Source organism: Misgurnus anguillicaudatus, chromosome 19 (assembly GCF_027580225.2).
Source record: "Misgurnus anguillicaudatus chromosome 19, ASM2758022v2, whole genome shotgun sequence".
Classification (NCBI taxonomy): domain Eukaryota; kingdom Metazoa; phylum Chordata; class Actinopteri; order Cypriniformes; family Cobitidae; genus Misgurnus; species Misgurnus anguillicaudatus.
In genome coordinates, this window is record NC_073355.2 from 40,384,660 (window position 1) to 40,408,339 (window position 23,680).

At 34.9% G+C, this 23,680-nt stretch overlaps 1 protein-coding gene across 9 annotated transcripts in view; it reads left to right on the forward strand.

The window, feature by feature from the left end:
* LOC141349035 (SUN domain-containing protein 1-like) overlaps nucleotides 1-23,680 on the forward strand; it is a 41,505-nt gene that overhangs the window by 13,834 nt on the left and 3,991 nt on the right. For 4 of the 9 annotated variants that reach the window (XM_073857623.1, XM_073857620.1, XM_073857624.1 and 1 more), the window contains 20 exons: nucleotides 4,756-4,950; nucleotides 6,915-7,107; nucleotides 7,329-7,557; nucleotides 8,131-8,211; nucleotides 10,546-10,653; nucleotides 10,890-10,988; nucleotides 14,416-14,511; nucleotides 15,137-15,235; nucleotides 15,906-15,999; nucleotides 16,139-16,197; nucleotides 18,140-18,342; nucleotides 18,687-18,947; nucleotides 21,690-21,782; nucleotides 21,874-21,917; nucleotides 22,096-22,240; nucleotides 22,323-22,589; nucleotides 22,696-22,780; nucleotides 22,866-22,981; nucleotides 23,064-23,231; nucleotides 23,530-23,622. In XM_073857623.1, the coding sequence (XP_073713724.1) occupies nucleotides 4,829-4,950; nucleotides 6,915-7,107; nucleotides 7,329-7,557; nucleotides 8,131-8,211; nucleotides 10,546-10,653; nucleotides 10,890-10,988; nucleotides 14,416-14,511; nucleotides 15,137-15,235; nucleotides 15,906-15,999; nucleotides 16,139-16,197; nucleotides 18,140-18,342; nucleotides 18,687-18,947; nucleotides 21,690-21,782; nucleotides 21,874-21,917; nucleotides 22,096-22,240; nucleotides 22,323-22,589; nucleotides 22,696-22,780; nucleotides 22,866-22,981; nucleotides 23,064-23,231; nucleotides 23,530-23,622 (2,655 nt within the window). In that variant the 5' untranslated portion in view covers nucleotides 4,756-4,828. The remainder of the gene's footprint in view (nucleotides 1-4,755; nucleotides 4,951-6,914; nucleotides 7,108-7,328; nucleotides 7,558-8,130; nucleotides 8,212-10,545; nucleotides 10,654-10,889; nucleotides 10,989-14,415; nucleotides 14,512-15,136; nucleotides 15,236-15,905; nucleotides 16,000-16,138; nucleotides 16,198-18,139; nucleotides 18,343-18,686; nucleotides 18,948-21,689; nucleotides 21,783-21,873; nucleotides 21,918-22,095; nucleotides 22,241-22,322; nucleotides 22,590-22,695; nucleotides 22,781-22,865; nucleotides 22,982-23,063; nucleotides 23,232-23,529; nucleotides 23,623-23,680) is intronic. The other 5 variants (XM_073857622.1, XM_073857625.1, XM_073857626.1 and 2 more) reach the window with 5 other exon arrangements.

The window sequence follows — 23,680 nt, forward strand, 5'->3', positions numbered from 1 at the left end:
TGATTTGGTCTCTTAACTGTCATGATCATGTTTAGAGTACCAGGCCGATGGTGATGTTGGACCTACATGTAACCTGTGTATTGTGGATGCTCTCCAGTGGTAGGTGTAGTTGACAGCAGGCTACTAACCCATTTACTCCTAAAACGCCTTAGACCTGTTATTCTAGGATAAATACCCTTATCTCCTGAGGGTTATTAGAAAAAATACTAAGAATTGTCAACGTCTACCAAAAACGTAATATCTAAGCCTCTATAGCACTTAGAAACATGAAATAAAAGTAACCGGCTGTAGATGTAATGTTTCGGCGCACAGCATCAGGCACGAATGGGCTAAAAGACTTTAATTGGCTCTGGATGAGATGGATGCTGTAATCCTGTTGCTTTTCTTAATTTAGAGTCAGAAATGAGCATTTAACAATCACTTGAAGTGAACGAGTGTTTTTCTTTTAAGTGTAATTGAAGTTTGCTTCCTATGTTAAACTTGACTGTATGTAACATCTTAACATGATCATATTTAACACATGAAAAAATTGACATGAAACATTATTAACATGCTTTTGTGTCCTTGGGAGCTAAACTTTTATCACTTTCGGGAAACTATAAGATACATCAAAATTATTGAAATATTGCAAATGTGCATATCGCAATGGTTTGTGATAACAGAATTAATTTAATATTTTAAAATGTTGTAGTCAACGTTAGGGGTGTCACGATTCTACAAATCCTCGATTCGATTACATTTTAGATTCTGATGTCACGATTCAATTCGATTCTCGATTTTTTTTAATGATTTTTTTTTAAGAAAAAAGTATATGCCATTATTATTATTATTATTATTATTATTATAATTATTATTATAGTTTCACATTAACATGCACATTGCGTGCTTTTCCTCGCATGGGGGTTTGTGGGCTTTACTTTACGCGAGAGAGCTTGTAGAGAGAGAATTCCTTCTTGCACGCAGCAGATAGACTTAATGCGCACGTCTTGGACTCCTATTATCTGAAATACAACCGGTGCGTCATAAGCAGCTGCGCTTCTCTCTGTTTCACGTGCACGTGCTCTCGCATCTGTCCAAAGTCTAAACATAAACTAAAGTAATAATCCTTACGTATTTGTTCAGTTTTATGCGTTTCATGCGAGCTGAGGCAAACTATACCTTTTGTTTAAAATATAACCCGCTGCATCTTTGCGGCTCTCTCGTGCACCTGCAGAGCTGCGCTCTGTCCGAAGGCAGATCACTAGGTAGTAATCCTGTTTATAATATGCATTTCAAGGAGTTGTAGCAATACATCCCTCGTGTTTAAAATATAAATCGCGTTCCGCTGGATGGATGTTTTTAAAGGCACTTCTTAGAGTTTATTTTCCCCTGCTTGGCAAGCCGACCGGACGTGACATGGGGGCGTGGCAGCATCGACGATCCCATTTTTTTAATTCGAAGTTCGAGGTTGTGACTTAATTTCGATCGATTTCGATTTAAAATCGAAATCGTGACACCCTTAGTCAACGTATAATGTATAATGCAGATAGCAGAGAGACAAGTGGGGAGAAAGAGCAATGCTTTTTTCCCAGAAAGTATGTAAAACTTGTTGGTTATGTAATTTTTATATATTTATAAAAAATAAATATTTTTTTATACAAAACTTGCAGCATTATTACATCACATTGTATTTCGTATTTTTTATCAAATTATCACATCACATCTTTCAATATCATGCAGCCCTAGTGAATTGTTGTCTTGATATAAACTCATTATTTGCTTTCCTTTCACACCATAGGTAGGTGATAAAAGATATCTGTATATCCCTACTAAAAAGATGTGTTTCATTACACTTTCCTACTAGTTTAACTACTATGTTTTTGAGGATAAATCTTTACTTTGCACACGTGCTTATCCTGATGTTTAATATTGTTTAGATGTAGGGTCTGTCGAGGCCCTAGAAAATATTTGGTTTCATTCTGATCCCACGGGCATTTTGTTGTATACACCACACCACTTGATGCACCTGGCCTGTAAAGTAATATTTATCACATTACTCCAGATTTCTAAACCTTTTGAGTTTTTGCTTGTAAGTGTTGGATGTTGTATGACTCAATGACTTTTTTAATGCTTATTTAAGCACCCTAAAATGCACTTCAGTGTAAGTGTAAAAGGCGTAATTTTATAAGAGAACATAACTAATGATGATTTATATTTTTGTTTTATAGTTGAAAAAACAGCATGTCCAATGGTGCGTTTACAAGAACTGCGTTTCTACCGCGCCTAGTTTGCTGCTTGAACAGTTTAAATGGATTCGCGCGTGTAGAGCGAAGTAGACGCGCGGAAAAAGCAAGCGTTTGACGCGTGTCAGAGGCAAAATCCGCTGCTTGTGGGAGGGGCAAGTGCTATGCGGTTGTCTGTTTGCAAGATGGCTGATGTTGATCGTGCATTTATTGAGAGTTACCGGTTTGTATTTGGTCACCTTACTATAGGGGGAAAATAAACAGCGCGGGTCTATAAACGTCACGTGACTCAAAAGTAGAGCCCGACCGATAAAGGATTTTGAAGGCCGATACAAATGTTTGTTTAGCCTGACGTTGTCATACTCAATTCTAGTCAGAATTTGAGTCTGATACCGCTCCATTGAGCTATAATTATGAGGCGTGTCTCAACCGAAAAATGCCTCTGCACTCAATTGGATAGACCTACGACCAAACAGAGCAACGGAGTGTGTGTGTGAGTGTATGTTGAAATTACGTCTTTGCAGCCTGACCGAACTGCTAGTTATTTCGCTACAATGACACTAACATTGTGATTATACTGAGTTAGCGAATGTACATCAACACCTATTATGTTTACAACATTTAGTTTATATCACAACATGAAGTATTTACTAAGTCATAGAGTAAGACTATCTCTTACCGTTTGTACGTTAGGTGAACTTCATCCACGACGATACCCATTACGTTTGCTTGAAAATATTGGAGCCTAACATGTCCCTCCACTTATTCAGCAACCACGATTCCGGGCTTTCGAAAAGAAGCTGGCAACGACCGCTAATTATATCCATCTCGTCGTGCACGCTGAGTTGCATCGCCATGATAACGTTAGCCATTTCAGTTGCGATCAACTTTTGCCGAATAGGAAGGACGGCAAAAACATCAACAAATGCCTTGCTCGCGTTTCTCTGTTCCTCTTTTAAAATCAATGCTCTGTCAATATCTTTTAGAACAGACCCAATGTCAGAATCCACACATCTGAACTCTACAGCGGCAGCCATTCAACACACGCGCTCTTTGGTGACGTGGTTCATTACGTTACTGTTGATTATCTGTCCATCATCGTATAAAGCCCGCCCTGACAATTTGATTGGTTCGCCCAGCTCTAGTCCTAGCATAGCAGCTCCTCAACGGAAAAACGCCAGACCGATCTGCCCGTTCTCAAATTCTTGTGGGCGGGGCTAAGATTGGCTGGCACCCAGGCTAATGTTTGTTGGTTTTAAAATCCGATATTCCGATATATCGGCCGATATATTTTTTTTTATTTAAAAACGCGTAACAAAACATTAACAGATTTCCCTAACATTAGTTATTTGTAGTTATTTATGAGTTTTAACTAAAATAATATGATAATGCATTTTAAAAAGAAACTTGTTTCTTTTATTGTCTCGTGACCAACTCACCATGAACTCACTTAACTGTTGTTCTCTCTGCCCGACTCTGGCTGGATCAGCAGGTTGCAGGATGTGTGACGCCTTATACACGAGTGTTGCCAACAGGGAGGTTGTAGAGTGCCCTCTGGTGGACAAACTATACAACGGCAACACTCACGACATGGTTGAAGGCTATGTCGTCCGTTTTTTTTTTTATATTAATTTATCGGCCATTATGAATGCCGATATATCGGTTGGGCTCTACTCAAAAGTGAAATGTGTATTACAACTTACCAGGTTCCCCAATGTCCTCACTGACACTCTTCCAAGCGAGGTCCTTTTTATTCCCGTTTCTATTGAAATAAGAACTTGTGTCATATAGCTCCGGGTGACTGCTTACGGACAATATCAAGCGTTCCTTCAGGTTGAATGAGCGCCAAGCTAGACGCGCAAATGAGGCGGAAACGCGTCTTCCGCGCCAAACGCCTCATCCGCGCCGGCGGGACCTCCAGACGCGCGTCAACGCGTCTTCACATTGACTTAACATTGAAATCACTCGCGCTTCACGCCTCTACCGCGACTGGTGTAAACTCAGGATTATGAGACTGCTTTGGTTCAATAAAATTTTTTTTAAAGGAGTGGGTGCATTTTGTGTTTATTGTAGGGTTGTTGTGGGTAGATTTTGTTTATTGTAGGGTTGTTGTGTTCACACACTGCTAACATATTTATGTCCTAACATCTTGTAAAAGTGGATTTTGCATAATAGGTGCCCTTTAAGTTTCTCTGGTCTCTCATAGAGACAACAGTAACTCCTGTAGCATTGCCATAAGCATCTTGGTGACCTTCTTTACTGCAACACCCAGGTTTAACTGGTCCGGACAGCCCTAGGCAGATGCACAAATCCTATCTTACATGTGTAATTATAGACCAAAATGTTCAAAACTTGCCCTCAAAATCTTAAGTCAGATCTGCCTGAAACATTTCTGGGTTTTTAAGAGTTGTTCTTCTGTGTAAATAAGCTTGGATTAGATGGATTCTGCAGTCTGGGACTGCAGGTGTTTGTTTTTATAAAAAGTGCTGTAAGCACAGGTTTGAGTTTTCATCTTCTCTGTTGTCCTCCTCAGCTCCAGTTACTCCTCCACCGCGCTCGAGTTCGAGAAGGAGCACAAGATCAATCCTGTGTATGACTCGCCCAGAATGTCACGCCGGAGTTTAAGACTACAAACCAGCGCCGGTTTCTACGCCGATGGCAGCTTTGCTGAGCTCACAGAGAATCACAACGTCAGCTCCTACAAGCGCTCAACAACGAGTGCGAACAGGTCAGATGGTCATCTCTCTGTCAGGAGAAGATAACAAGCCTCAGTGAGCGACATCACTTCTTATCTGTAGACATCCACACCCTCGTGCCAACACGTTTACGTAATGTGGGCCTCACGTTAGAGACAGAATCACCCATTGGCTCGGTTTTCATACACTTAGGTTTATGTTGTTAAGCGATTAATCGCGATTAATTGCATACAAAATGAAAGTTTGTGTTTGTATAATTTATGTGTGTGTTATTTTTGCATCAAATAATTGTTACTGAACATAGATTGGATCTATTTAACATTCAACTGACCAACGTAAGAGTAAGATAAAAGTTAAGATAAAGTTTTGGCAATTTTTTCCGACATTTTGGAAAAAAAACAGACCGCAGACATTTTCCCGAGAAACTCTTAATCTGACGTGAATATGTAATCTCTCACGTGATTAACTATATGTGATTTACAATTTTTTCCCCCCACTTTGCATGTCTAACAAACTATAATTTGTACAGATTTTATTTTGGGAAGTATTTAATTAATTTTTTTTTTTTAAATGCTGGATTATGCAACAGACATGCAACTTAATAATTAATAAGCAATCTGTATCGGCCTTTCTCGTGCTATTTCCGATATGCCGATGGTTTCAAATTAATCAAAAATTGGTGCATCACTAATTTAAAAATTAATTGCATACAAAATAAAAGTTTGTGTTTGCATAAGTTATGTGTGTTACTTTTTGCATCGAATAATTTTTTACTGAACATGGATTGGATTTATCTAACATTCAACTGACCAACATAATAAAATTAAGATAAAATGTTGGCGATTTTTGTTTTTTTCAAGATTTTGAAAAAAATGACTGCAGACATTTTTCCGAAAAACTCTTAATCTGACTGCATATTTTACGTGAATATGTAATCTCTCACGTGATTAACTACATGATTTACAATTTTTTCCCCACATTGCACTTCTGACAAACTATAATTTGTACAGATTTTATTTTGTTTTGGGAAGTATTTAATTATTTTGATAATGAGGTTTTTTTTAATGCTGGATTATGCAACAGACATACAATTTATAAGCAATCTGTATCAGCCTTTCTCGTGCTATTAACCATCGCCGATATGCCGATGGTTTCAAATTCCTCAAAAATCGGTGCATCACTAATTTAAAAATGACTTTTTTAATAAAATCTAATATATATATACAATTTCTTAAATATGTACATAAATGTTTGTTTATATATACATAATAATTACATAAAGTACAAACACGTATATTGCAAACAAAAACTTTTATTTTGTATGCGATTAATCGCGATTAATCATCTGACAACTCTATGGGCTTTCTCAACTTCTGTTGAATGAATACATGTAAATTTATCACGTTACATGTAATTATGCAAATATTGATCAAAAAACTGGCATTACATTTACATGTTTAATAGTCTTTTTGGTTGTTTTTTAGCGAATATTAAATGAATATTAAACATCTTTTCTAGGCTTACTTTATATAATTACACTTTATTCCTGCCATGAATATAGTCTTCGAATCTTGCATGGCATTTAAAGATAACAAAGAAAGAATAAATACTGCTCAGAAAGGTGTTTTTCTGTGGCATTTTTTTGCATGATTTAAAGCAAGTTTTTACAACTTGCCTGCCTGCCACAGGTGATTAATGGGCCATCTGCCTGACACAAAGGTATGAAAAGTTATAATCGTGAACATGAGGAGTTCAGAAACTACTTTCAACAGTAGTTCATTCAAAAAATAGTTATAGACGTTACCATACAACTGGTGAAGTGTGCATATCTAGTGTAATATATTGCTTTTTAAGAAATGCTTCAAAAGGTGCATTAGTAAGCGCATGTGTTCAAATTTTAAGCTGTGGGGCTCACGCTGGGGTTAAAGTCTGGATGTGTTTTCACCTTTATCTCCACCTCAAATGAATTATGTTAACATTATGTTTTTCCCAAAAGGTCCGTTCGAAGCAGAAGGCAACAACGAGAATCGTCCATGTACGAGTCCCAAAGCGTGACTCAGACTCCTCAGAAAGATCAGATTCAGTACGCATCGGACGTGAGCATCATCAGCACCGCCAGTGATGCATCTCTGATCTCCAGCCTTCTGGATCAGTCGACTCTCAGACAGAGCTCAACCGCACACTCGTACTCAAGTCAGTGACAATTATTTACTTGTTTTTGGTCTTATTAACCCTAAACTAGTCCAAAAGAAAAGCATGTCTCATAACTAGCACTGCCTGTTATACAATAATTCTGTAGATATTCTTCAATCATCACTTTATAAACATTTTAGATCGGGCAGGTTTCTAATCACTCCTGTAGTTTTCACAAAAATAGTTGACTCTTTACTGTTTATTTGTCATGTTGTGTTCAACGCGGCGGAGGCGAACCGATCACAGTTTGATGTTGGAGAATGGAGACACTAGTAAAACAGAGACGCACACTAAAGCGAACGGCTACATCTGTAAGGATTGCTCCTTCAATTCGGACCAGATGACAAATGATGAAACTGCATATTCTTTATCGCAGTCCTTATCGATGTCCTCAGCCGCCCATCAGACCGCTGCAGACGCCTGTATGAACAGTGTAGACAAGACAGGTGAGATGTCCTTAATTTAAGCTGTGAAGTGTGACCCTGGACATAGCACGGGTATATTTGTAGCAATAGCCAACAATACGCTGTATGGGTCAGAATTATCAATTTTTATGCCAAAAATCATTAGGATATAAAAAGTAAAGATTATGTTTCATTAAGATATTTTGTACATTTTTATTGTAAATGTATCAAAAATGTATTAATTATTAGTAATGTGTTGCTAAGGACTTTATTTGGACATCTTTAAATGTGATTTTTTTTTGCACCCTTAGAATCCAGATTTTCAAATCGTTGTATCTCGACCAAACTTTGTTCTATCTTTCCTTATAATTGATTTTGTGGTCCAGGGTCGCTTTTTAGTGATCTCAGGGTTACACATGTTTGTGATGTACAATATCTATTTAAAAAAATAGTCCTGGTTGCCTCAGAGGATGTTTAGGGTTGTTTAGGATCTCAGTGTGGTATCTATGCAAATATGCAAATTCACACCCACTTTTTCGCCCCAGTGCTAATGTTATGAAATGCATGCTGGGATTGCACGTGTCTTGATTTTTGTTGCGTGTATGTGTGTTGCAGTTCATGACAGTTACTGTGGCAGTGTAAATGTGGGGCATCTGATGACCACAGACAGACACCTCAATCTCAATGGATCACTTTGTAAGTACACACACAAAACACACAACAGTAACAAACAAGCACTATTAAATACTAATATGTGATGTGGCATTGAGCGTCAGTTTAGAAATGGTCCTGTAATGTTGCGGCTGACAGCTCTGCCTATGGGTCAGTGACGTGACGTTAATTAGTTTGTGTCCGTATGGTTCAATTAAATGTAATGGGGTTAAAATTTCACAATAAATTTGCAGATTACTTGCATACATTATCATACATACATTTTTTATGGAATAAGTGTAATAATTGTGGTTTTATTTCATTTTGAAAGAATATTTGGGGGATAATTGCAAAAATGTCAATGTGGTCTAACCGGTCTGTGTCAATTGGTGTAACTAGTATTTTTAATAAATATATTCATAAAAAAGTTAAATAAAATAAAATCATCTAGTTTAGTGTAATATGATTTTTTACATATTTTTACATCATGTGTCAGATTATTTAGAAAACAGAGCTGTTTTCAGCATATGTCAGGACAAATATTACAAAAACGCATTAAAATTTACATTTAGAAATGACTAATAAAATGTTTTTTTTTATTACGCTTACATGCCATCAAGGTGGATAAAATATTTAATATTTTTCCATCTTTGGCGCAACTGGCGGTTACACCATTTGACATTTTCTGGTCCATTCAGTCTTAACTTTCATAAAAATTATTTGCACCATTTTTGTTTTCATTTCATTTTGAAAGAATATTCGGGGATAATTGCAAAAATGTCAATGTGGTGTAACCGGTCTGTCTCAATTGGTTGAACTAGTATTTTTTAATAAATATTCATAAAAAAAGTTAAATAAAATAAAATCATCTAGTTTAGTGTAATATGATTTTTTACATACATTTTTACATCATGTGTCAAAGATTATTTAGAAAACAGAGCTGTTTTCAGCATATGTCAGGACAAATATTTCAAAAATGCATTAAAATTTAGATTTAGAAACAACTAATACAATTATTTTTTATTACGCTTGCATGCCATCAAGGTGGATAAAATATTTAATATTTCTCTGTGTTTGGCGCAATTGGCGGTTACACCATTTGACATTTTCAGGTCTTAACTTTCATACAAAAGGTGCAAATATAATTTTTTATTGCATAAAATTAACGTAAATGCACTATGTGCTTTGAAATAAACCTGATGCATGCTTTTAAAACAATTTCTCACCTTGTCACTGATCCCTATACAGAGATCTCATTTAATGAAAGTACTGCACATTTTAAATATCAATAATCAAACATGGACGAGGAGAGACTGATTAGATATTTAAAGGCAGATATATATAACAAAAACCCTCAAGTTTTGCAAGGAAAGCCATAAGAAGCAGATGGCTGCCTCTCTGTATGTGTGCGCGCTCCTCAGCGAATGGTCCAGAAACAGAAAAACGAATTAAAAAGCACACAGCCTTGATATACGACCCCGCCAAATCCTGGCCAAATTACAGAGGTGGCGATTCGCATGGGACTAATATTATCGCAGGACCTCTGTGTTTGACGAAATATGTTTTTACTTTACAAATTACAGACATGGCAGATTCCCATGCGAATAGGGCTTTAGACACTTTTTATGTTGGTTTCAACACAGCTGTGTTGGTCACAGTGCTCTCATGCAACTTGCGAAAGAAAAGTACTGAAGCTTATTTATATTCAAACTTTCTTTCTTTCTTTAGGGGGCTGTCAAAAGATTAATTGCATACGAAATAAATGTTTTTGCATAATTTATGTGTGTGCACTGTGTGTACTTATTTTATATAAATACACACACATTAATGTTTGTATTTAAGAAACATTTATATTTATAAATATTTTGATATATTTTATTATAAATAAAAAATATACCTAAATAGCATTTTTCTTAAATTCATACATGTATGTGTGTATTTATTTATATATATATGCAAATGCAAACACAACACAGGCTTTTATTTTGTATGTGATTAATCACGATTAATCTTTTGACACCCCTAATTTTTTTACCTTTTTTTTCTGTGTTTTGTTAAACCAGTAAGGTTCTTGTGGATGTATAAAACTGTTTTGCATTATGGGAAATGCACACTGCTTAGCTTTGTTTTTCTTTTTGGTCCCTGAGCTTCAGTCCGTAAAAATCATCTGCCTCGCATATGTGACGCACACAAAGTTATGCTTTTGTCATGAGCTTTTACATTATTTACTGTATTATTTTATTGTTTGATTTTTATTCAGGTACTTTGATACAGTTTTTTTCAAGTCAAAAGTGTATTAACTTTTTATTGGTCCTGTATTTATATTTCCACGTACTGTGATGTATTACAATTGTGTTTATCATCACTGCTGATTCACAGGTGATGATTGTAAAGGGAAACAGCGTGTGGAAATACACACAGAACATAAACGCACATCCTACACCCATCACATACTCACCATACTGTGGACTCTCGTGTCTTACACAGGTTATACTTTTATCAGATCTTTTCATACAGTTGTAATTGAAGTTACATTTTTTGTTTTTATTATTTAATGATTTATTTTTAACTGTATTTGGAGTTTAAACTGTATTTTTTTATGGGTAGAAGTAACTAATGCTTGGAATAACTGAATATGGATGGAGTATTAAATACTTCTGTAGTCAATAATTTTATCCCTTAAAAAGATTTTTGGATATTTATATCTGCTGGTTCACATTCAGGTTCTGGTCTACTGGGGGTTTGCAGAGGTTTTGTTTCAGCTCCTGTGTTTGTGGCTCGTAAGCTGAAGTCCATTCTGGGGTTGGGAGTGTTGTCTTCAGGTTGATATACTTTAGTTTACTGTTATGAAGAATGTCTGTCTTCCTCTCTCACGTGTGTTAAACTCTTCACATGCACTGAAAGTCAGTGGTGTATTAATCTCTTATGACCGTCACTCATTTGATGGCTCTTTTCAAGCGCAGTGAATGCACAAAACTCTTTTCTGAACTCATTTTAACCAGCGGTGCAGAAACATCTTAAACATTTTCCTTTCTGATTTTTCAGATCTGGTGACTGTCTCTCATTCAAATTCTTTGACTAACAATTAATTTCCTTAATTTCTATCAGTAAATGACTAGATATGCCACTTAAAATAACAAATATTATTTTTGTTTAAAGTCCCCTGTAGTCGATTTTAATTTTATCCCTTAAAACTGATCTTTGAGCATCAAACTTTTTTCCTTTTTCTTCATGAATTAAAATAGATCAAAAAGTAATTCTACGCCTTATTTGGTATGCGCAGATCGATGAACATGCGAAAAAGTCCCTGTCTCTATTAAATAATATATTAAATACCAGTTCAGATCATAGATATACGTGTGCATAGATTCTGCATTCGGCAGTTCCGGACACGTATGGTTTTGCAATGCATACGCGAGTTGCGCATTTGCAGCACATATTTTTATCAGCGCTGATGTTAAAGTCTCCATATAGTCAAGAATTGTATCATTTAAAACGCATTTTCGAGCATCATAACAGTATATTTAAAAGTTTTACCTGTTACAGCCATTACTTTGTTATTAAACAGTTTGAATGTAATAATACATCTTTGCCTCATTTAGTATACGTGGATTTATGAATATGCAAATTAGTCCATGCCTCTACTCAGCCGCACAGACCATAGTATGCTAATTTGTCTCCGCCTCCACTCTTTCGCACCACTGCGACTATAGATGTATATGTAAATAGATTCTTAGTTCGGTTTTACACAATGCATACGTGAACTGCGCTTTTGCAGCACTATAATCTTTTTGCGCTGATGTTAACATGTTACAGCACTTATCCTGCATGTTTGAGTAGCACAGGAGTAGAGCTGTTGTTTAAGCACCGAGTCTAAGGGTGTTTTCACACCTAGTTCGTTTGAGCCCTCCAAACGCTCTCAGATCAGTTCAGGGTGTATATGTGAACAAACCAAGTGATCTCAGACCCCCTTAAAAGGACCCATAAGTGAACCGAACTCAGACCACGTCAGGAGGTGGTCTGAGTACGGTTCGCTTTTGGGTTCTTTTGTGGTTCGATTTCTTTTTGATATGTGAAATCAATAAGGTCCAGGTCCGCTTTGCATGTTGTTTGGACATTGTATCAAAATCAACTGCTGCACAGAAAGCTGGGATCTGAGTTCTTTTGAAGTTGTGATGTGAACAAGAAAAGGTCTGAGATCACTTCAGTTCTGAAGAGGACCAAAAAAAGAACTGGGTCCTCTTTTGAGTCCACTATATTGTGAACACCAAAAGGACTGAGGTCACATTCAGCTAGTTCCTTTCCTGGTTCACTTTAAGTGAACTGGGTTTGGTTCTTTTAAAATGAACTATATGTGAAAACACCCTAAGGCATCTTAAAAAATAAAAGTCGAACTACTGATCCACACATTCAACTGTGTTGATATGATTGGTTACATGCTTGTGAATCCAAGGCAATTTTATACCGCAGGAATGAGACTGTCCCTAAATTTATGGAGAAAATACTTAGCAATGGTGCTGAACAATGAAGTTGTACATGGTTTGTCTTAATGCATATTAACAAAACCATATATACATAAAAAACAACTTGATTTTCACCATAGAGGGACTTTAAAGAGAAACGTAAGCTGGTGCTGGGCAAAGATTAATCGTGATTAATCGCATACAAAATAAACTTTTTTTTTTTGCATAATATATGTGTGTGTGTACTGTGTAATTTTTATGTATATTTAACTACACACACATACATAATAATTTCAGAATATATATATATATATATATATATATATATATATAGAATATATATATAGAATATATATATATATATAGAATATATATATAGAATATATATATAGAATATATATATATATATATATATATATATATATATATATATATATATATATATATATATATATATATATATATATATATATATATATAGAATATATATATATATATATATATATATATATATATATATATATATATATATAGAATATATATATATATATAGAATATATATATATATATAGAATATATATATATATATAGAATATATATATATATATATATAGAATATATATATATATATATATAGAATATATATATATATATATAGAATATATATATATATATAGAATATATATATATATATAGAATATATATATATATATATATATATATATATATATATATATATATATATATATATAGAATATATATATATATATATATATATAGAATATATATATATATATATATATATATATATATATATATATATAGAATATATATATATATATATATATATATATATAGAATATATATATATATATAGAATATATATATATATATATATAGAATATATATATATATATATATAGAATATATATATATATATAGAATATATATATAGAATATATATATAGAATATATATATAGAATATATATATATATATAGAATATATATATAGAATATATATATATATATAGAATATATATATAGAATATATATATATAGAATATATATATATATATATATATATATAGTATATAGTATATATTCTATATATATATATATATATATGTATATGTATATGTATATGTATATATATATATATATATATATAGTATATATATATATATATATATATATATATATATATATATATATATATATATAGAATATAGAAAAATAGAAATAAATATATATAAACATGTAAATGTTTCTTAAATACATGCATGATTGTGAATAATTACACAAAGCACACAAACATATTATGCAAAAAAAAATCTTTTATTTTGTGTGCGATTAATCATGATTAATCTTTGCCCAGCACTAAGCTCGTTTCAGTTGAATAGATGTTTCCTATTTTTGAATGAAATCTTGGTTAAATGATGCAGTTAATAAACTGAATGAAATACAATTATATGAAATTAAACTTTTTTTTTTAAAACATTTTCCAATCGTGTTAAATGTCATTGGAAAGTTGCAGCGACCACATGAACTTGAAACCAAATTGCATTGCTGTCATGGTTGTACATAACCCGAGTGCCAGTGAAAGCAAAGCTATTATTATTATTAAAGCTCATATAATTTTTTAAGTGGCATTTCTAGTCTTTTAACTTTGACTTCTTTTCAATAGTTTATTTTGAATTTATTCACTTTATATCACTGTATCTGTTTTTTTACTGCATTCATATATAAAGTTGTATGATGATACTGATTCATGTCACGGATTCACAGGTGATGTTAATGAAGAGAAGCAGTATGTGGAATCGAAACATTATTCCTACACCCGTCACATATTCACCGCACTGTGGGCTGTTGTGTCTTACACAGGTTATACACATTTATCAAATCTACATACATTTATGCTTTTGTATTATTTGACAGCTTTCTTTGGGCATTCGAAAGTGATTTTTGTTTATCAGGCTTATTTAAAAAAAATTTAAACTTGTGACCCTGGACCACAAAACCAGTCATAAGGGTTAGATTTTTTAAAATTAAGATTTACACCATGCATCAATGAATTTATTCAGCTTTCATGTTAAGATTGGCCATATATTGTCCTATTTTGAAAATATGGAATTTTAGGGTGCAAAAAAAGTATTTTAAAGTGAAGTCATAAGCAACATGTATATCTAATGATGAATACATTTGATATATTTACGATAAGACATTTTAATTTGGTCTTTAATATGGCTCTTAATTTTTGTAAATAATTTTAACCCATACAATGTATTGTTGGCTATTGCTACAAATATACCCGTGCGACTTATGACTGGTTTTGTGGTCCAGGGTCACAAGGCTGTTGATTTATAATAATTTATAACAAACAATGACATGATATCCAGAATAATTTCAGGATTTGCTGAGAATCCCCAGTTGCATTTTCTGCAAAATTACTGGATTCATATCTTTATGTTGTGGGATTGTGAGTTTATATCTGCTGGTTTACATTCAGGTTCTGGTCTGCTGAGGGTTTGCAGAGGTTTTGTTTCAGCTCCTGTGTTTGTGGCTCGTAAGCTGAAGTCCATTCTGTGGTTGGCAGTGTTGTCTCCAGGTTGATATACTTTAGAGTATTGTAAAGCATGTCTGTCTCTATCACGTCCTGCTCTTCCTCATGTCAAACATGCACTAATATAGTCAGTTTTATGTTCATCTTTCTTTTAATGGCTGTTTTCAATCACAGTGAAATCACACTACTCTTCTGTCAAATCACTTAAGCATCAGAGACTGTCTTTTTGATCTTTCAGCTCGGTGATTCATGTCACTCAAACTGTATTTGATTCTTGAACTACTTATTTTCCTCCCTAAATCATTTATTTTCTAAAATGAATATGAAAGACTAAATGTACTACTTATAAAAAAAAATTTAATTTGTTGGAAAATTATTGAATGGTTGGTTGATTGGGCCCACAGGAGCCACCAGTGAGTTTTAACCAAATGGGCATGCAAATAATTATTTTATAATAATTTAGTTTGAGTGATGCAAAAACATTTGTTGTCATGACTAAATTATCACATGCATGCCCTATTTGACATTCACATAACTTTTATTAAAACTTTTAAAAAAATATTTAATTTTCTAAATGCAAGCACTCAATAATTGATTCCTTAATTATATTTTTAGTCACACTTCTAGTCTTTCGTATTGAGACTTGGGTACTTAATTTCTAATTGAAGTGATGTTCTTTTATCACTAATGTCTTTTACGCATATTCACTGAACAGGGAAAGCAGCGACCGGCGCCTTCTGGTGGTTAGGAACAGGGTGGTACCAGCTGGTAACATTAATGTCTTTGATCAACGTCTTTCTTCTCACCAGGTAAGAGTTAAAGGCTTTTAACTGTAATATCAATATTGTCATTTATCTATTTATCAGTCATATTTATAGTGTTTATTTGCGGATGGGTCAAGATGTAAATGTTTGCAAAAAAAATCACTTTTGTTTTTGTATCTGTTAGGTGTCTTCCCAAACTACTGAAGCTTCTTCTGTTCCTGCTACCTTTTCTGCTGCTGTTCGGTAAGTTTTGTCTCTTAATACTGGTGTGAAAGTTTGACTGTGTGATTCACAGCTTTACATTTGTTGATTTACTATAGAAAGTAATTTTATCTCCATAAGGCTTGAATATTAGGGCTGGGTATTGGCAAGGGCCTCACGATACGATACATATCACGATGCAATTTGTTAATTATTATGATTTTACGTTTTGTGTGATTTTGTATACTTGAAGAAAATTTTATTTTCTTGTTTGATGAAATTAATAAATAAATAAAATAGTGCTGGGCAAAGATTAATCGCATACAAAATAAAAGTGATTTTTGGCATAATATATGAGTATGTGCTGTGTGTAATTATTATGTATAAATAAAAACACACACATTCATGTATGTATTTAAGAAACATTTACATGTTTATTTATATTTTTATATATTCTATATTAAAAATAAATTAAAAACAATTATATATAAGTAAAACAATTCTGAAATGAATATATGAATGTGTGTGTGTGGTTAAATATACACAATTATTAGACACAGTACACGCACATATTATGCAAAAAAATCACTTTTATTTTGTATGCGATTAATCGCGATTAATCTTTGCCCAGCACTAAAATAAAAATAAGTCCCACAGGTATATTTGTAGCAATAGCCAACAATACATTGCATGGGTCAAAATTATAGATTTTTATGCTCAAAATCATAAGCATGCTAAGATCATGTCCAATGAAGATATTTTGTAAATTTCCTACTGTAAATATAAAAAATGTATTCATCATTGAACAACTTTAAAAGCTTTTTTTGCACCAAATTTCAGATTTTCAAATAGTTGTATCTTGGCCAAATATCGTCCAATCCTATTTTCCTTTAGCTTTCAGATGATGCATAAATCTCAATTTCCAAAAATGGACCCTGGTTCTGTGGTCCAGGGTCACATATAGTTAATGTAATTACATTGACATTACATTGCAAGTCTTTTGGTCTTCATTAGAGGTCCACTTGGACCCGAAAACCCGAGGTCCGACCAGAGACCCTAAATATCGCATCTAAATATCTCAGGTGTGCCTCAGACACTGGTCGGGTATAATATTAGCTTATTTAAAATAAATGAATTTTTGCCAAACGGATCTGAGAAGACCCAAACTAACGTGTGCATCGAGTCCAACCCCTCCTCTGTTTGCCAAGAGCGTTTGTGACATTGTATGGCTGGCAAGTAGGTTAAACTTCGTTGTGCCAAACCTGTCAATCAATTTTGAATGCACATTTTAGCGTCGTTGTCAAATAACAAATTAAATTAAATAGGGCAGTGAGCCAAACTGGTTGCGAGGCCACTGGGTTTCTGTCTGTCTGATTGGTGCATGCTGGGATGCAGACTGCACACAAGTCGGTGCCGTTTACATTCAGGTCCTGCGGGGTTAAAAAAATTGCCACTGGGTTGGATCAGACGGGATTGTCTAGAAAAATGGACGTCGGGTTTGGGTAAAAAGTGATTCGGGTAATTTCGGTTCAAGTACATTTCTCTGGACCCAAGAAGACCTCTACATATTGCATTGAAATAGATGATAAATTACACACTTTTGCCGCTATATCAAAACGAACTGTGCCACTTATCACACTAGACAAACAAACCATACTTTGGAGGTCAAACGTACTCCAGTGCGGTACGGTACGCATAGTACGAGTACACCCTGAGAAACCAAAACTGATAAACATCCACACTTGGACAATTATTTGTAGTTGAACTCATGTGGTTTTGATAAATCTGTTTATTGCTTTCACACACTTCCAAAATATGCACACGCAAGCTCTATCTCACTTTCGTTTTCTCTCGAACTTTTGCTCCCACTAAACTGGGGAAAATCCCAAGAGTCTTTTAATTTGCTAGTGAATTGTATTTCACTTTATGAGCCATTGTACAGCCTATAAACACTTAATCCATGTTTACCTCTTCTGTTTTGCAGGATTGTGGTATCTTGGTCCAGCCGGTTTTCTGACCTTCCTCCCCGCCGTAAACCTCACCGAATGGAAGACGCTGATGCCCACTATTGCATCACTTCCCTCCCTCCCGTCTCTCCCCTCCTTACCATCGTTTCCTTCACTTCCTGCTTTCCCATCAGAGCCACTGGCTCAAGAACATCACATCCAACCTCCAGTCACCTCACAGGTAAAGATCTTAAACATCTTCATCCACCATCAAGCTAGTAAGCTGACATTTACACATCTGATTCACATTAGTAACTGAGCAACAAAAAGCATGAATTGCATCCAAGCTCCCGGCATATTGACACCAACTCTGTTATTGGAGAAGAAATAGTATCTCGGTATCCGGCTGAAATCACTATAGCAACCAAAGATGTAGATGTGCCAGATATTGATTTCATTGCCCGAACAGATGGATCCAAATTTATCTCGTATCATAAAAGAGAGGGCGCAGTGTGAACAACTAGCATTTAACATAGAAGATTTGAAATCATAGTATGATGCATAAATGTTGCTGTTCTTTTGCAGCCTGCATCAGAGTCTATTAACAGCGAGCGATTGCTGCGACTGGAGCAGCGTGTGGCTGCAATGTGGGAGAACATCCAGCAGGGGGAGCTGAAGGCACAGCAGCAGCATCAGGAGGCTGTGGGTTTGGTTCAGGAGCTAAAGGCGCAGGTGGACACAAAGACGGACAGAGACGCTCTCGGCCTTTGGGTCTCACAGATGATCGAACCCAAATTCACAGCGATCAAAGGAGAAATGGAGAAAGAGGCCACCGGCAGGACACAGGTGAGACAGTGAAAATGTTCAAAGGGATTTTTATGCCTATAGATTATATATGAGAAGCACTAAGGTTTATATATATAAAAATATTTGGAAACCTTTTTTTACTCTTGATACTTTTGATATCAAGATACTTAATTATACTTCATTCTCGCCATGAATATAGCCTTAGAAGCTGGTATGGCGTTTAAAAGAAAAGAAAGAAAGAAAGAAAAAAAGTGTTTCTGTAGGTAAACTGATGCACTGCTAGGAGTGCAAAGGTCATGAGTTTGATATCCAGGAAAGAAACGCATACGGGAGATTCTCACGAAATCCATCAGATTTTTTTCAAAAGGCCTTGAAGCCAATTATTATTATTTTTTTGCACATGAAAGATTAAGGTCTGAACTTACCATAAACATTATTTTTAGGGGATTAAACAAATATTTCCTGTAAAATTATTTACTTTTTTTATTATCATTATCAAAAATGATCATTACCGCAACATGATATTACATTAAATATATGCATTTACAAACTCATGTTTTTGGTAATGAGAACTAAAAGTTGTCTAGGTACTATGACAAACAAAAATTCAACTTTTATCTGGAGAGAAAAAATAAGAACTGCTTACCTGGTAGCCATTTTTAGTGTCACAGTCAAGTATGTCCCTTCCAACTATTTTTTTTGAAAATGTTAGTTCCTTGAGGGCTTAAACAAAACAATGATTGAAAATTGTTGCGGAGGATGAGAAAATTGGTCTTGGACACATTTATATTCCTTATTATTGTCTCTACATTTACCAATGATCACCAAATACCACATGTTTCTTTACTGTAAATGTTTATAGTATAACATGCACTGAAGCTTTTTTAGATTTTTTATTATAAATGGGTCAATCCTGGGATTCAGTAATATTTCAACTTGGACTTTTTTTTTTTTACTAAAAACTACATATTTTTGAACTACATATGATTACATTTCTAAGTACCCCACATTATTAGGCACATATCAAACTATTTTCCATCTCAGGCATCTCAGAGACTTTTTATTATTTTTAGTTTTTTTTTCAGATTTGTACACTTTTTATTCTTAACCCCTTAACGGACAAAATTGAATACGTTTAAACAGGATTTTACACAAAACTTGTTATAAAACAAACATTTACCTATTGCTCATGTGACCCTCATACCAATTCAATGACTTCAAATGTAACATTCATAATAATTTTCACCTTTTGTATGTGTTGCAAATATCTAAATTGTTTGTCTGTGGTCTCTTTATTTTAGTAAGAATTTTTTTTTTAAATGTTTCACTAAAACCACAATTGAAGAGTTTCGTTGCAAAACGAGATAAATTCATTTTTTAACATTTTTGTCAAAACATGTTTATTATTATGTTATCATGTTATTATTTTGTTTTATGGTGCTACTTAGCTGTATTTTTTAAGTTATGAAGGTTTTGAATCAAAACAAACCAACTGCAGGTGCATTGAAATTAATTGGAATGCACAACCAAAAAACGCAATTTCTGAACAATTAAAAAAACTGTTATCTCGTTTTGCAACGAAACTCTTCAATTACTGTGTTATCCCTTAACATGTCGGGTGGTAATAATTTTTTTTTATTTTCCAAAAATATTAATGTGACAGGGTTGAGAATACTATAATAGGGTTGAAAGGACCCATCTGCCTACTTTTAATTTGTATTTGTTTAATACAAAAATTAGACTCAAACAAAACACTTTTATTTTAGGCAACCATGTAATAAAGACATTTAGTTTTTTTACTTTATTATCTGAACTGCAGTGAGAATTTAAACAAAGAAAGAGTGCGCCTCATGGCAGCCAATGAAATAAGTATATTTTATGGATGAAAATAAATTTTTGAAAAGTCATAATTTTCCATCATAATTTTATGTGATGGGGTTGAGTTGTTGACAGTACCCTCCCTGACTATAATACACATCAAAAAAATGAATAAAAAGTGTGAATAACTCATCTTCTTCTGCACCTTGCTGTTGAAGAGAGCTAAATGATGCAACTTCCTGTGAATGATGTCAAATATTGGTGGAGTCTAAATTATGGGCTGAGAATGTTTGGCGTGACGGGGTTGAGTTTAGTCTGAGGGACGTAACTTCATAAGTTGTTATTTATCAAATATCTTGCATTTTTAAAAAAATATATATTTTAAAAAGCAAAGAACACAAATAAATACTTGCATTATTGCCGAAAATTATAGACACTGTGCACATTTTATTAATTATTTTCCAAGTACAAATTCAGCGAAGAACCTTAGGGACATGACAAAATGCTTGCTTGTAAGATTTTTTTAATGATAAAAATTATTAAAATACAATAATTATTTTTTATTCATTATAAAGGACATACCAAAGTATTGTGAAAAGCTTTTAACATTTCATTTTGGTGAACCACCACTTTCAAAAATCTAGGGGACTGAAATATTACCGAATCCCAGGAATGACCCAAATATTTCCATGTCAAAAAACCCAAATCCAGTTATCGACACGTTGCGGTAATGAAAATTTTCCCCTTAAATGTGGGAAAAACAACTAAATTGGTTTGTATGATGTTATTTGAAATCATGTGCAAAATAGTACATTGATTGATTGATAGCATTTACTTTTTATCAAAATGTTTCATGACACCTCATAAGTCTAATTTCGCAAGAATCATCCACACTGATAAAATGTATCCATATTGTATTGTAAATTATAATGTATGGGTTTTTTCTCTTATTATGCATTTCAGATTGAAGAACAGCATGTACGGCATCAGGCGACTCTCGAAGCCCGACTGAGAGAGCTTGAACTTTATCTGCAGAACCTGAACACCCGAACTACAGTAATACACAATTTATCGACTTATAAAGAAAACTTTTATTATTTATTATATTGTACCTGTAAACAAAGCAATATTCTTATGTTTATCAAAGGAAATCCATCTTAAACAGGAGACACCTGCCGCAGCCCCCATCAGGTAGAGATACCAAGTTCGAATTCCGGCTCGAGGTCCTTTGCCGATCCCTTACCCCTCTCTGCACCCTGTACTTTCATGTCCTCTCCTGTCTATCTAATAAAAGCAAAAATGGCCCAAAAACAGTCTTACTGTAAAGCTTGTATCCTGTCTCGGTGTTAATGCTGTGGTCTGTTTATAGTGTTGGAGTGTCTCAGGAGAAGCACGATGCGTTGCTCCTTGAGGTTCAAAGGATGGAAGCCGAACTCGGGCGCATCAGAGCAGACCTGCAAGGAGTTATGGGATGTCAAGGGAAATGCGATCGGCTGGATACCATGCACGAAACGGTGAGTTTTATCATATGGAGGAGGTTCGTTTAATAATATTTATCTACAAACATCGGCCCATATTTTCCATTGTGTTCTTCAGGTATCAGCACAGGTGAGAGAGCAGCTGTACGCTCTCCTGTACGGTCGTGACAGTGGCGCTGCCGAAATCCCAGAGCCCCTGCTGCCGTGGTTGGCCTCTCAGTACACGCGCTCGTCTGATCTGACCGCAACCCTCACGGCGCTGGAGCGCAGCATCCTGGGAAACGTGGCGCTTCGGCTGCAGGAGATCGAAGTGAAGCAGTCCACTGCAGAAACTGTCACTCAAACCGTCTCCCAGACTGCCATGGCTGCGGGGATGTCAGAGGAGGTACTCATTTAAATCATGCCAACATCACAGCTACTGTACATGATATATCCCTTAAAAAAATCCTGCTTTGTAGTTTTGTATACTCATTGCTCCTTTAATCTCTTAGCAAGTCCAGCTGATCGTCCAGCGCGCTTTGAAGTTATACTCGGAGGACCGTACGGGACAGGTGGACTACGCTTTGGAGTCTGGAGGTGGGCACATCAACCAAACACACACACACACACACTGAACTCACTGATGGTTTCAAGTCATTCTGACCTGAGTCTGTATGTGCAGGTGGCAGCATCCTCAGCACACGGTGTTCAGAAACATACGAGACAAAAACTGCTCTCATGAGCCTGTTTGGACTACCGCTGTGGTATTTTTCGCAGTCTCCACGTGTTGTCATTCAGGTAAGAGCACACATTGTTTACTATGTCAGTGCGTATCTTTTTGTAACTCGAATAAATATCTGAATTTGTGTCTGCCCTTCAGCCGGAAATGTACCCAGGCAACTGCTGGGCATTCAAAGGCTCCCATGGTTATCTGGTGATCAGGCTGTCTTTAAAAGTGTTCCCTACATCCTTCTGTCTGGAACATATTCCCAAATCCCTCTCTCCGTCCGGCAACATCACCAGCGCACCACGCCGATTCACAGTCTATGTAAGACTCAATGCTTTTTGTGTCAAATCTACTTACTGTACAGCAGGGTTCCCCAAATCTTACCCTGGAGGTCCGGAGCACTACAGAGTGTAGGTCCAACCCTAATTAAACTTACCCATTAGGTTACACCTGATTAGCTTGCTCAGGTGTGTTTGATCAGGGTTGGAGCTAAACTCTGCAGTGCTCCGGCCCTCCAGGGTAAGATTTGGGGAACCCCGCTGTACCCTGCAGTAGTCACATTTTGGCTAGATACTAACTTCACCATGTTGCAATATAGTAAGTATCATCCTTTTCACAGGGATTGGATGATGAATACCAGGAAGGAGGACAACTGTTAGGTGACTACACCTATGAAGAAGATGGAGAGTCCCTACAGACCTTCCCTGTTATGGTAAAATACATATAGGATTGAATTTATTTTATGTATATATGTATTACAAAAATTGGTG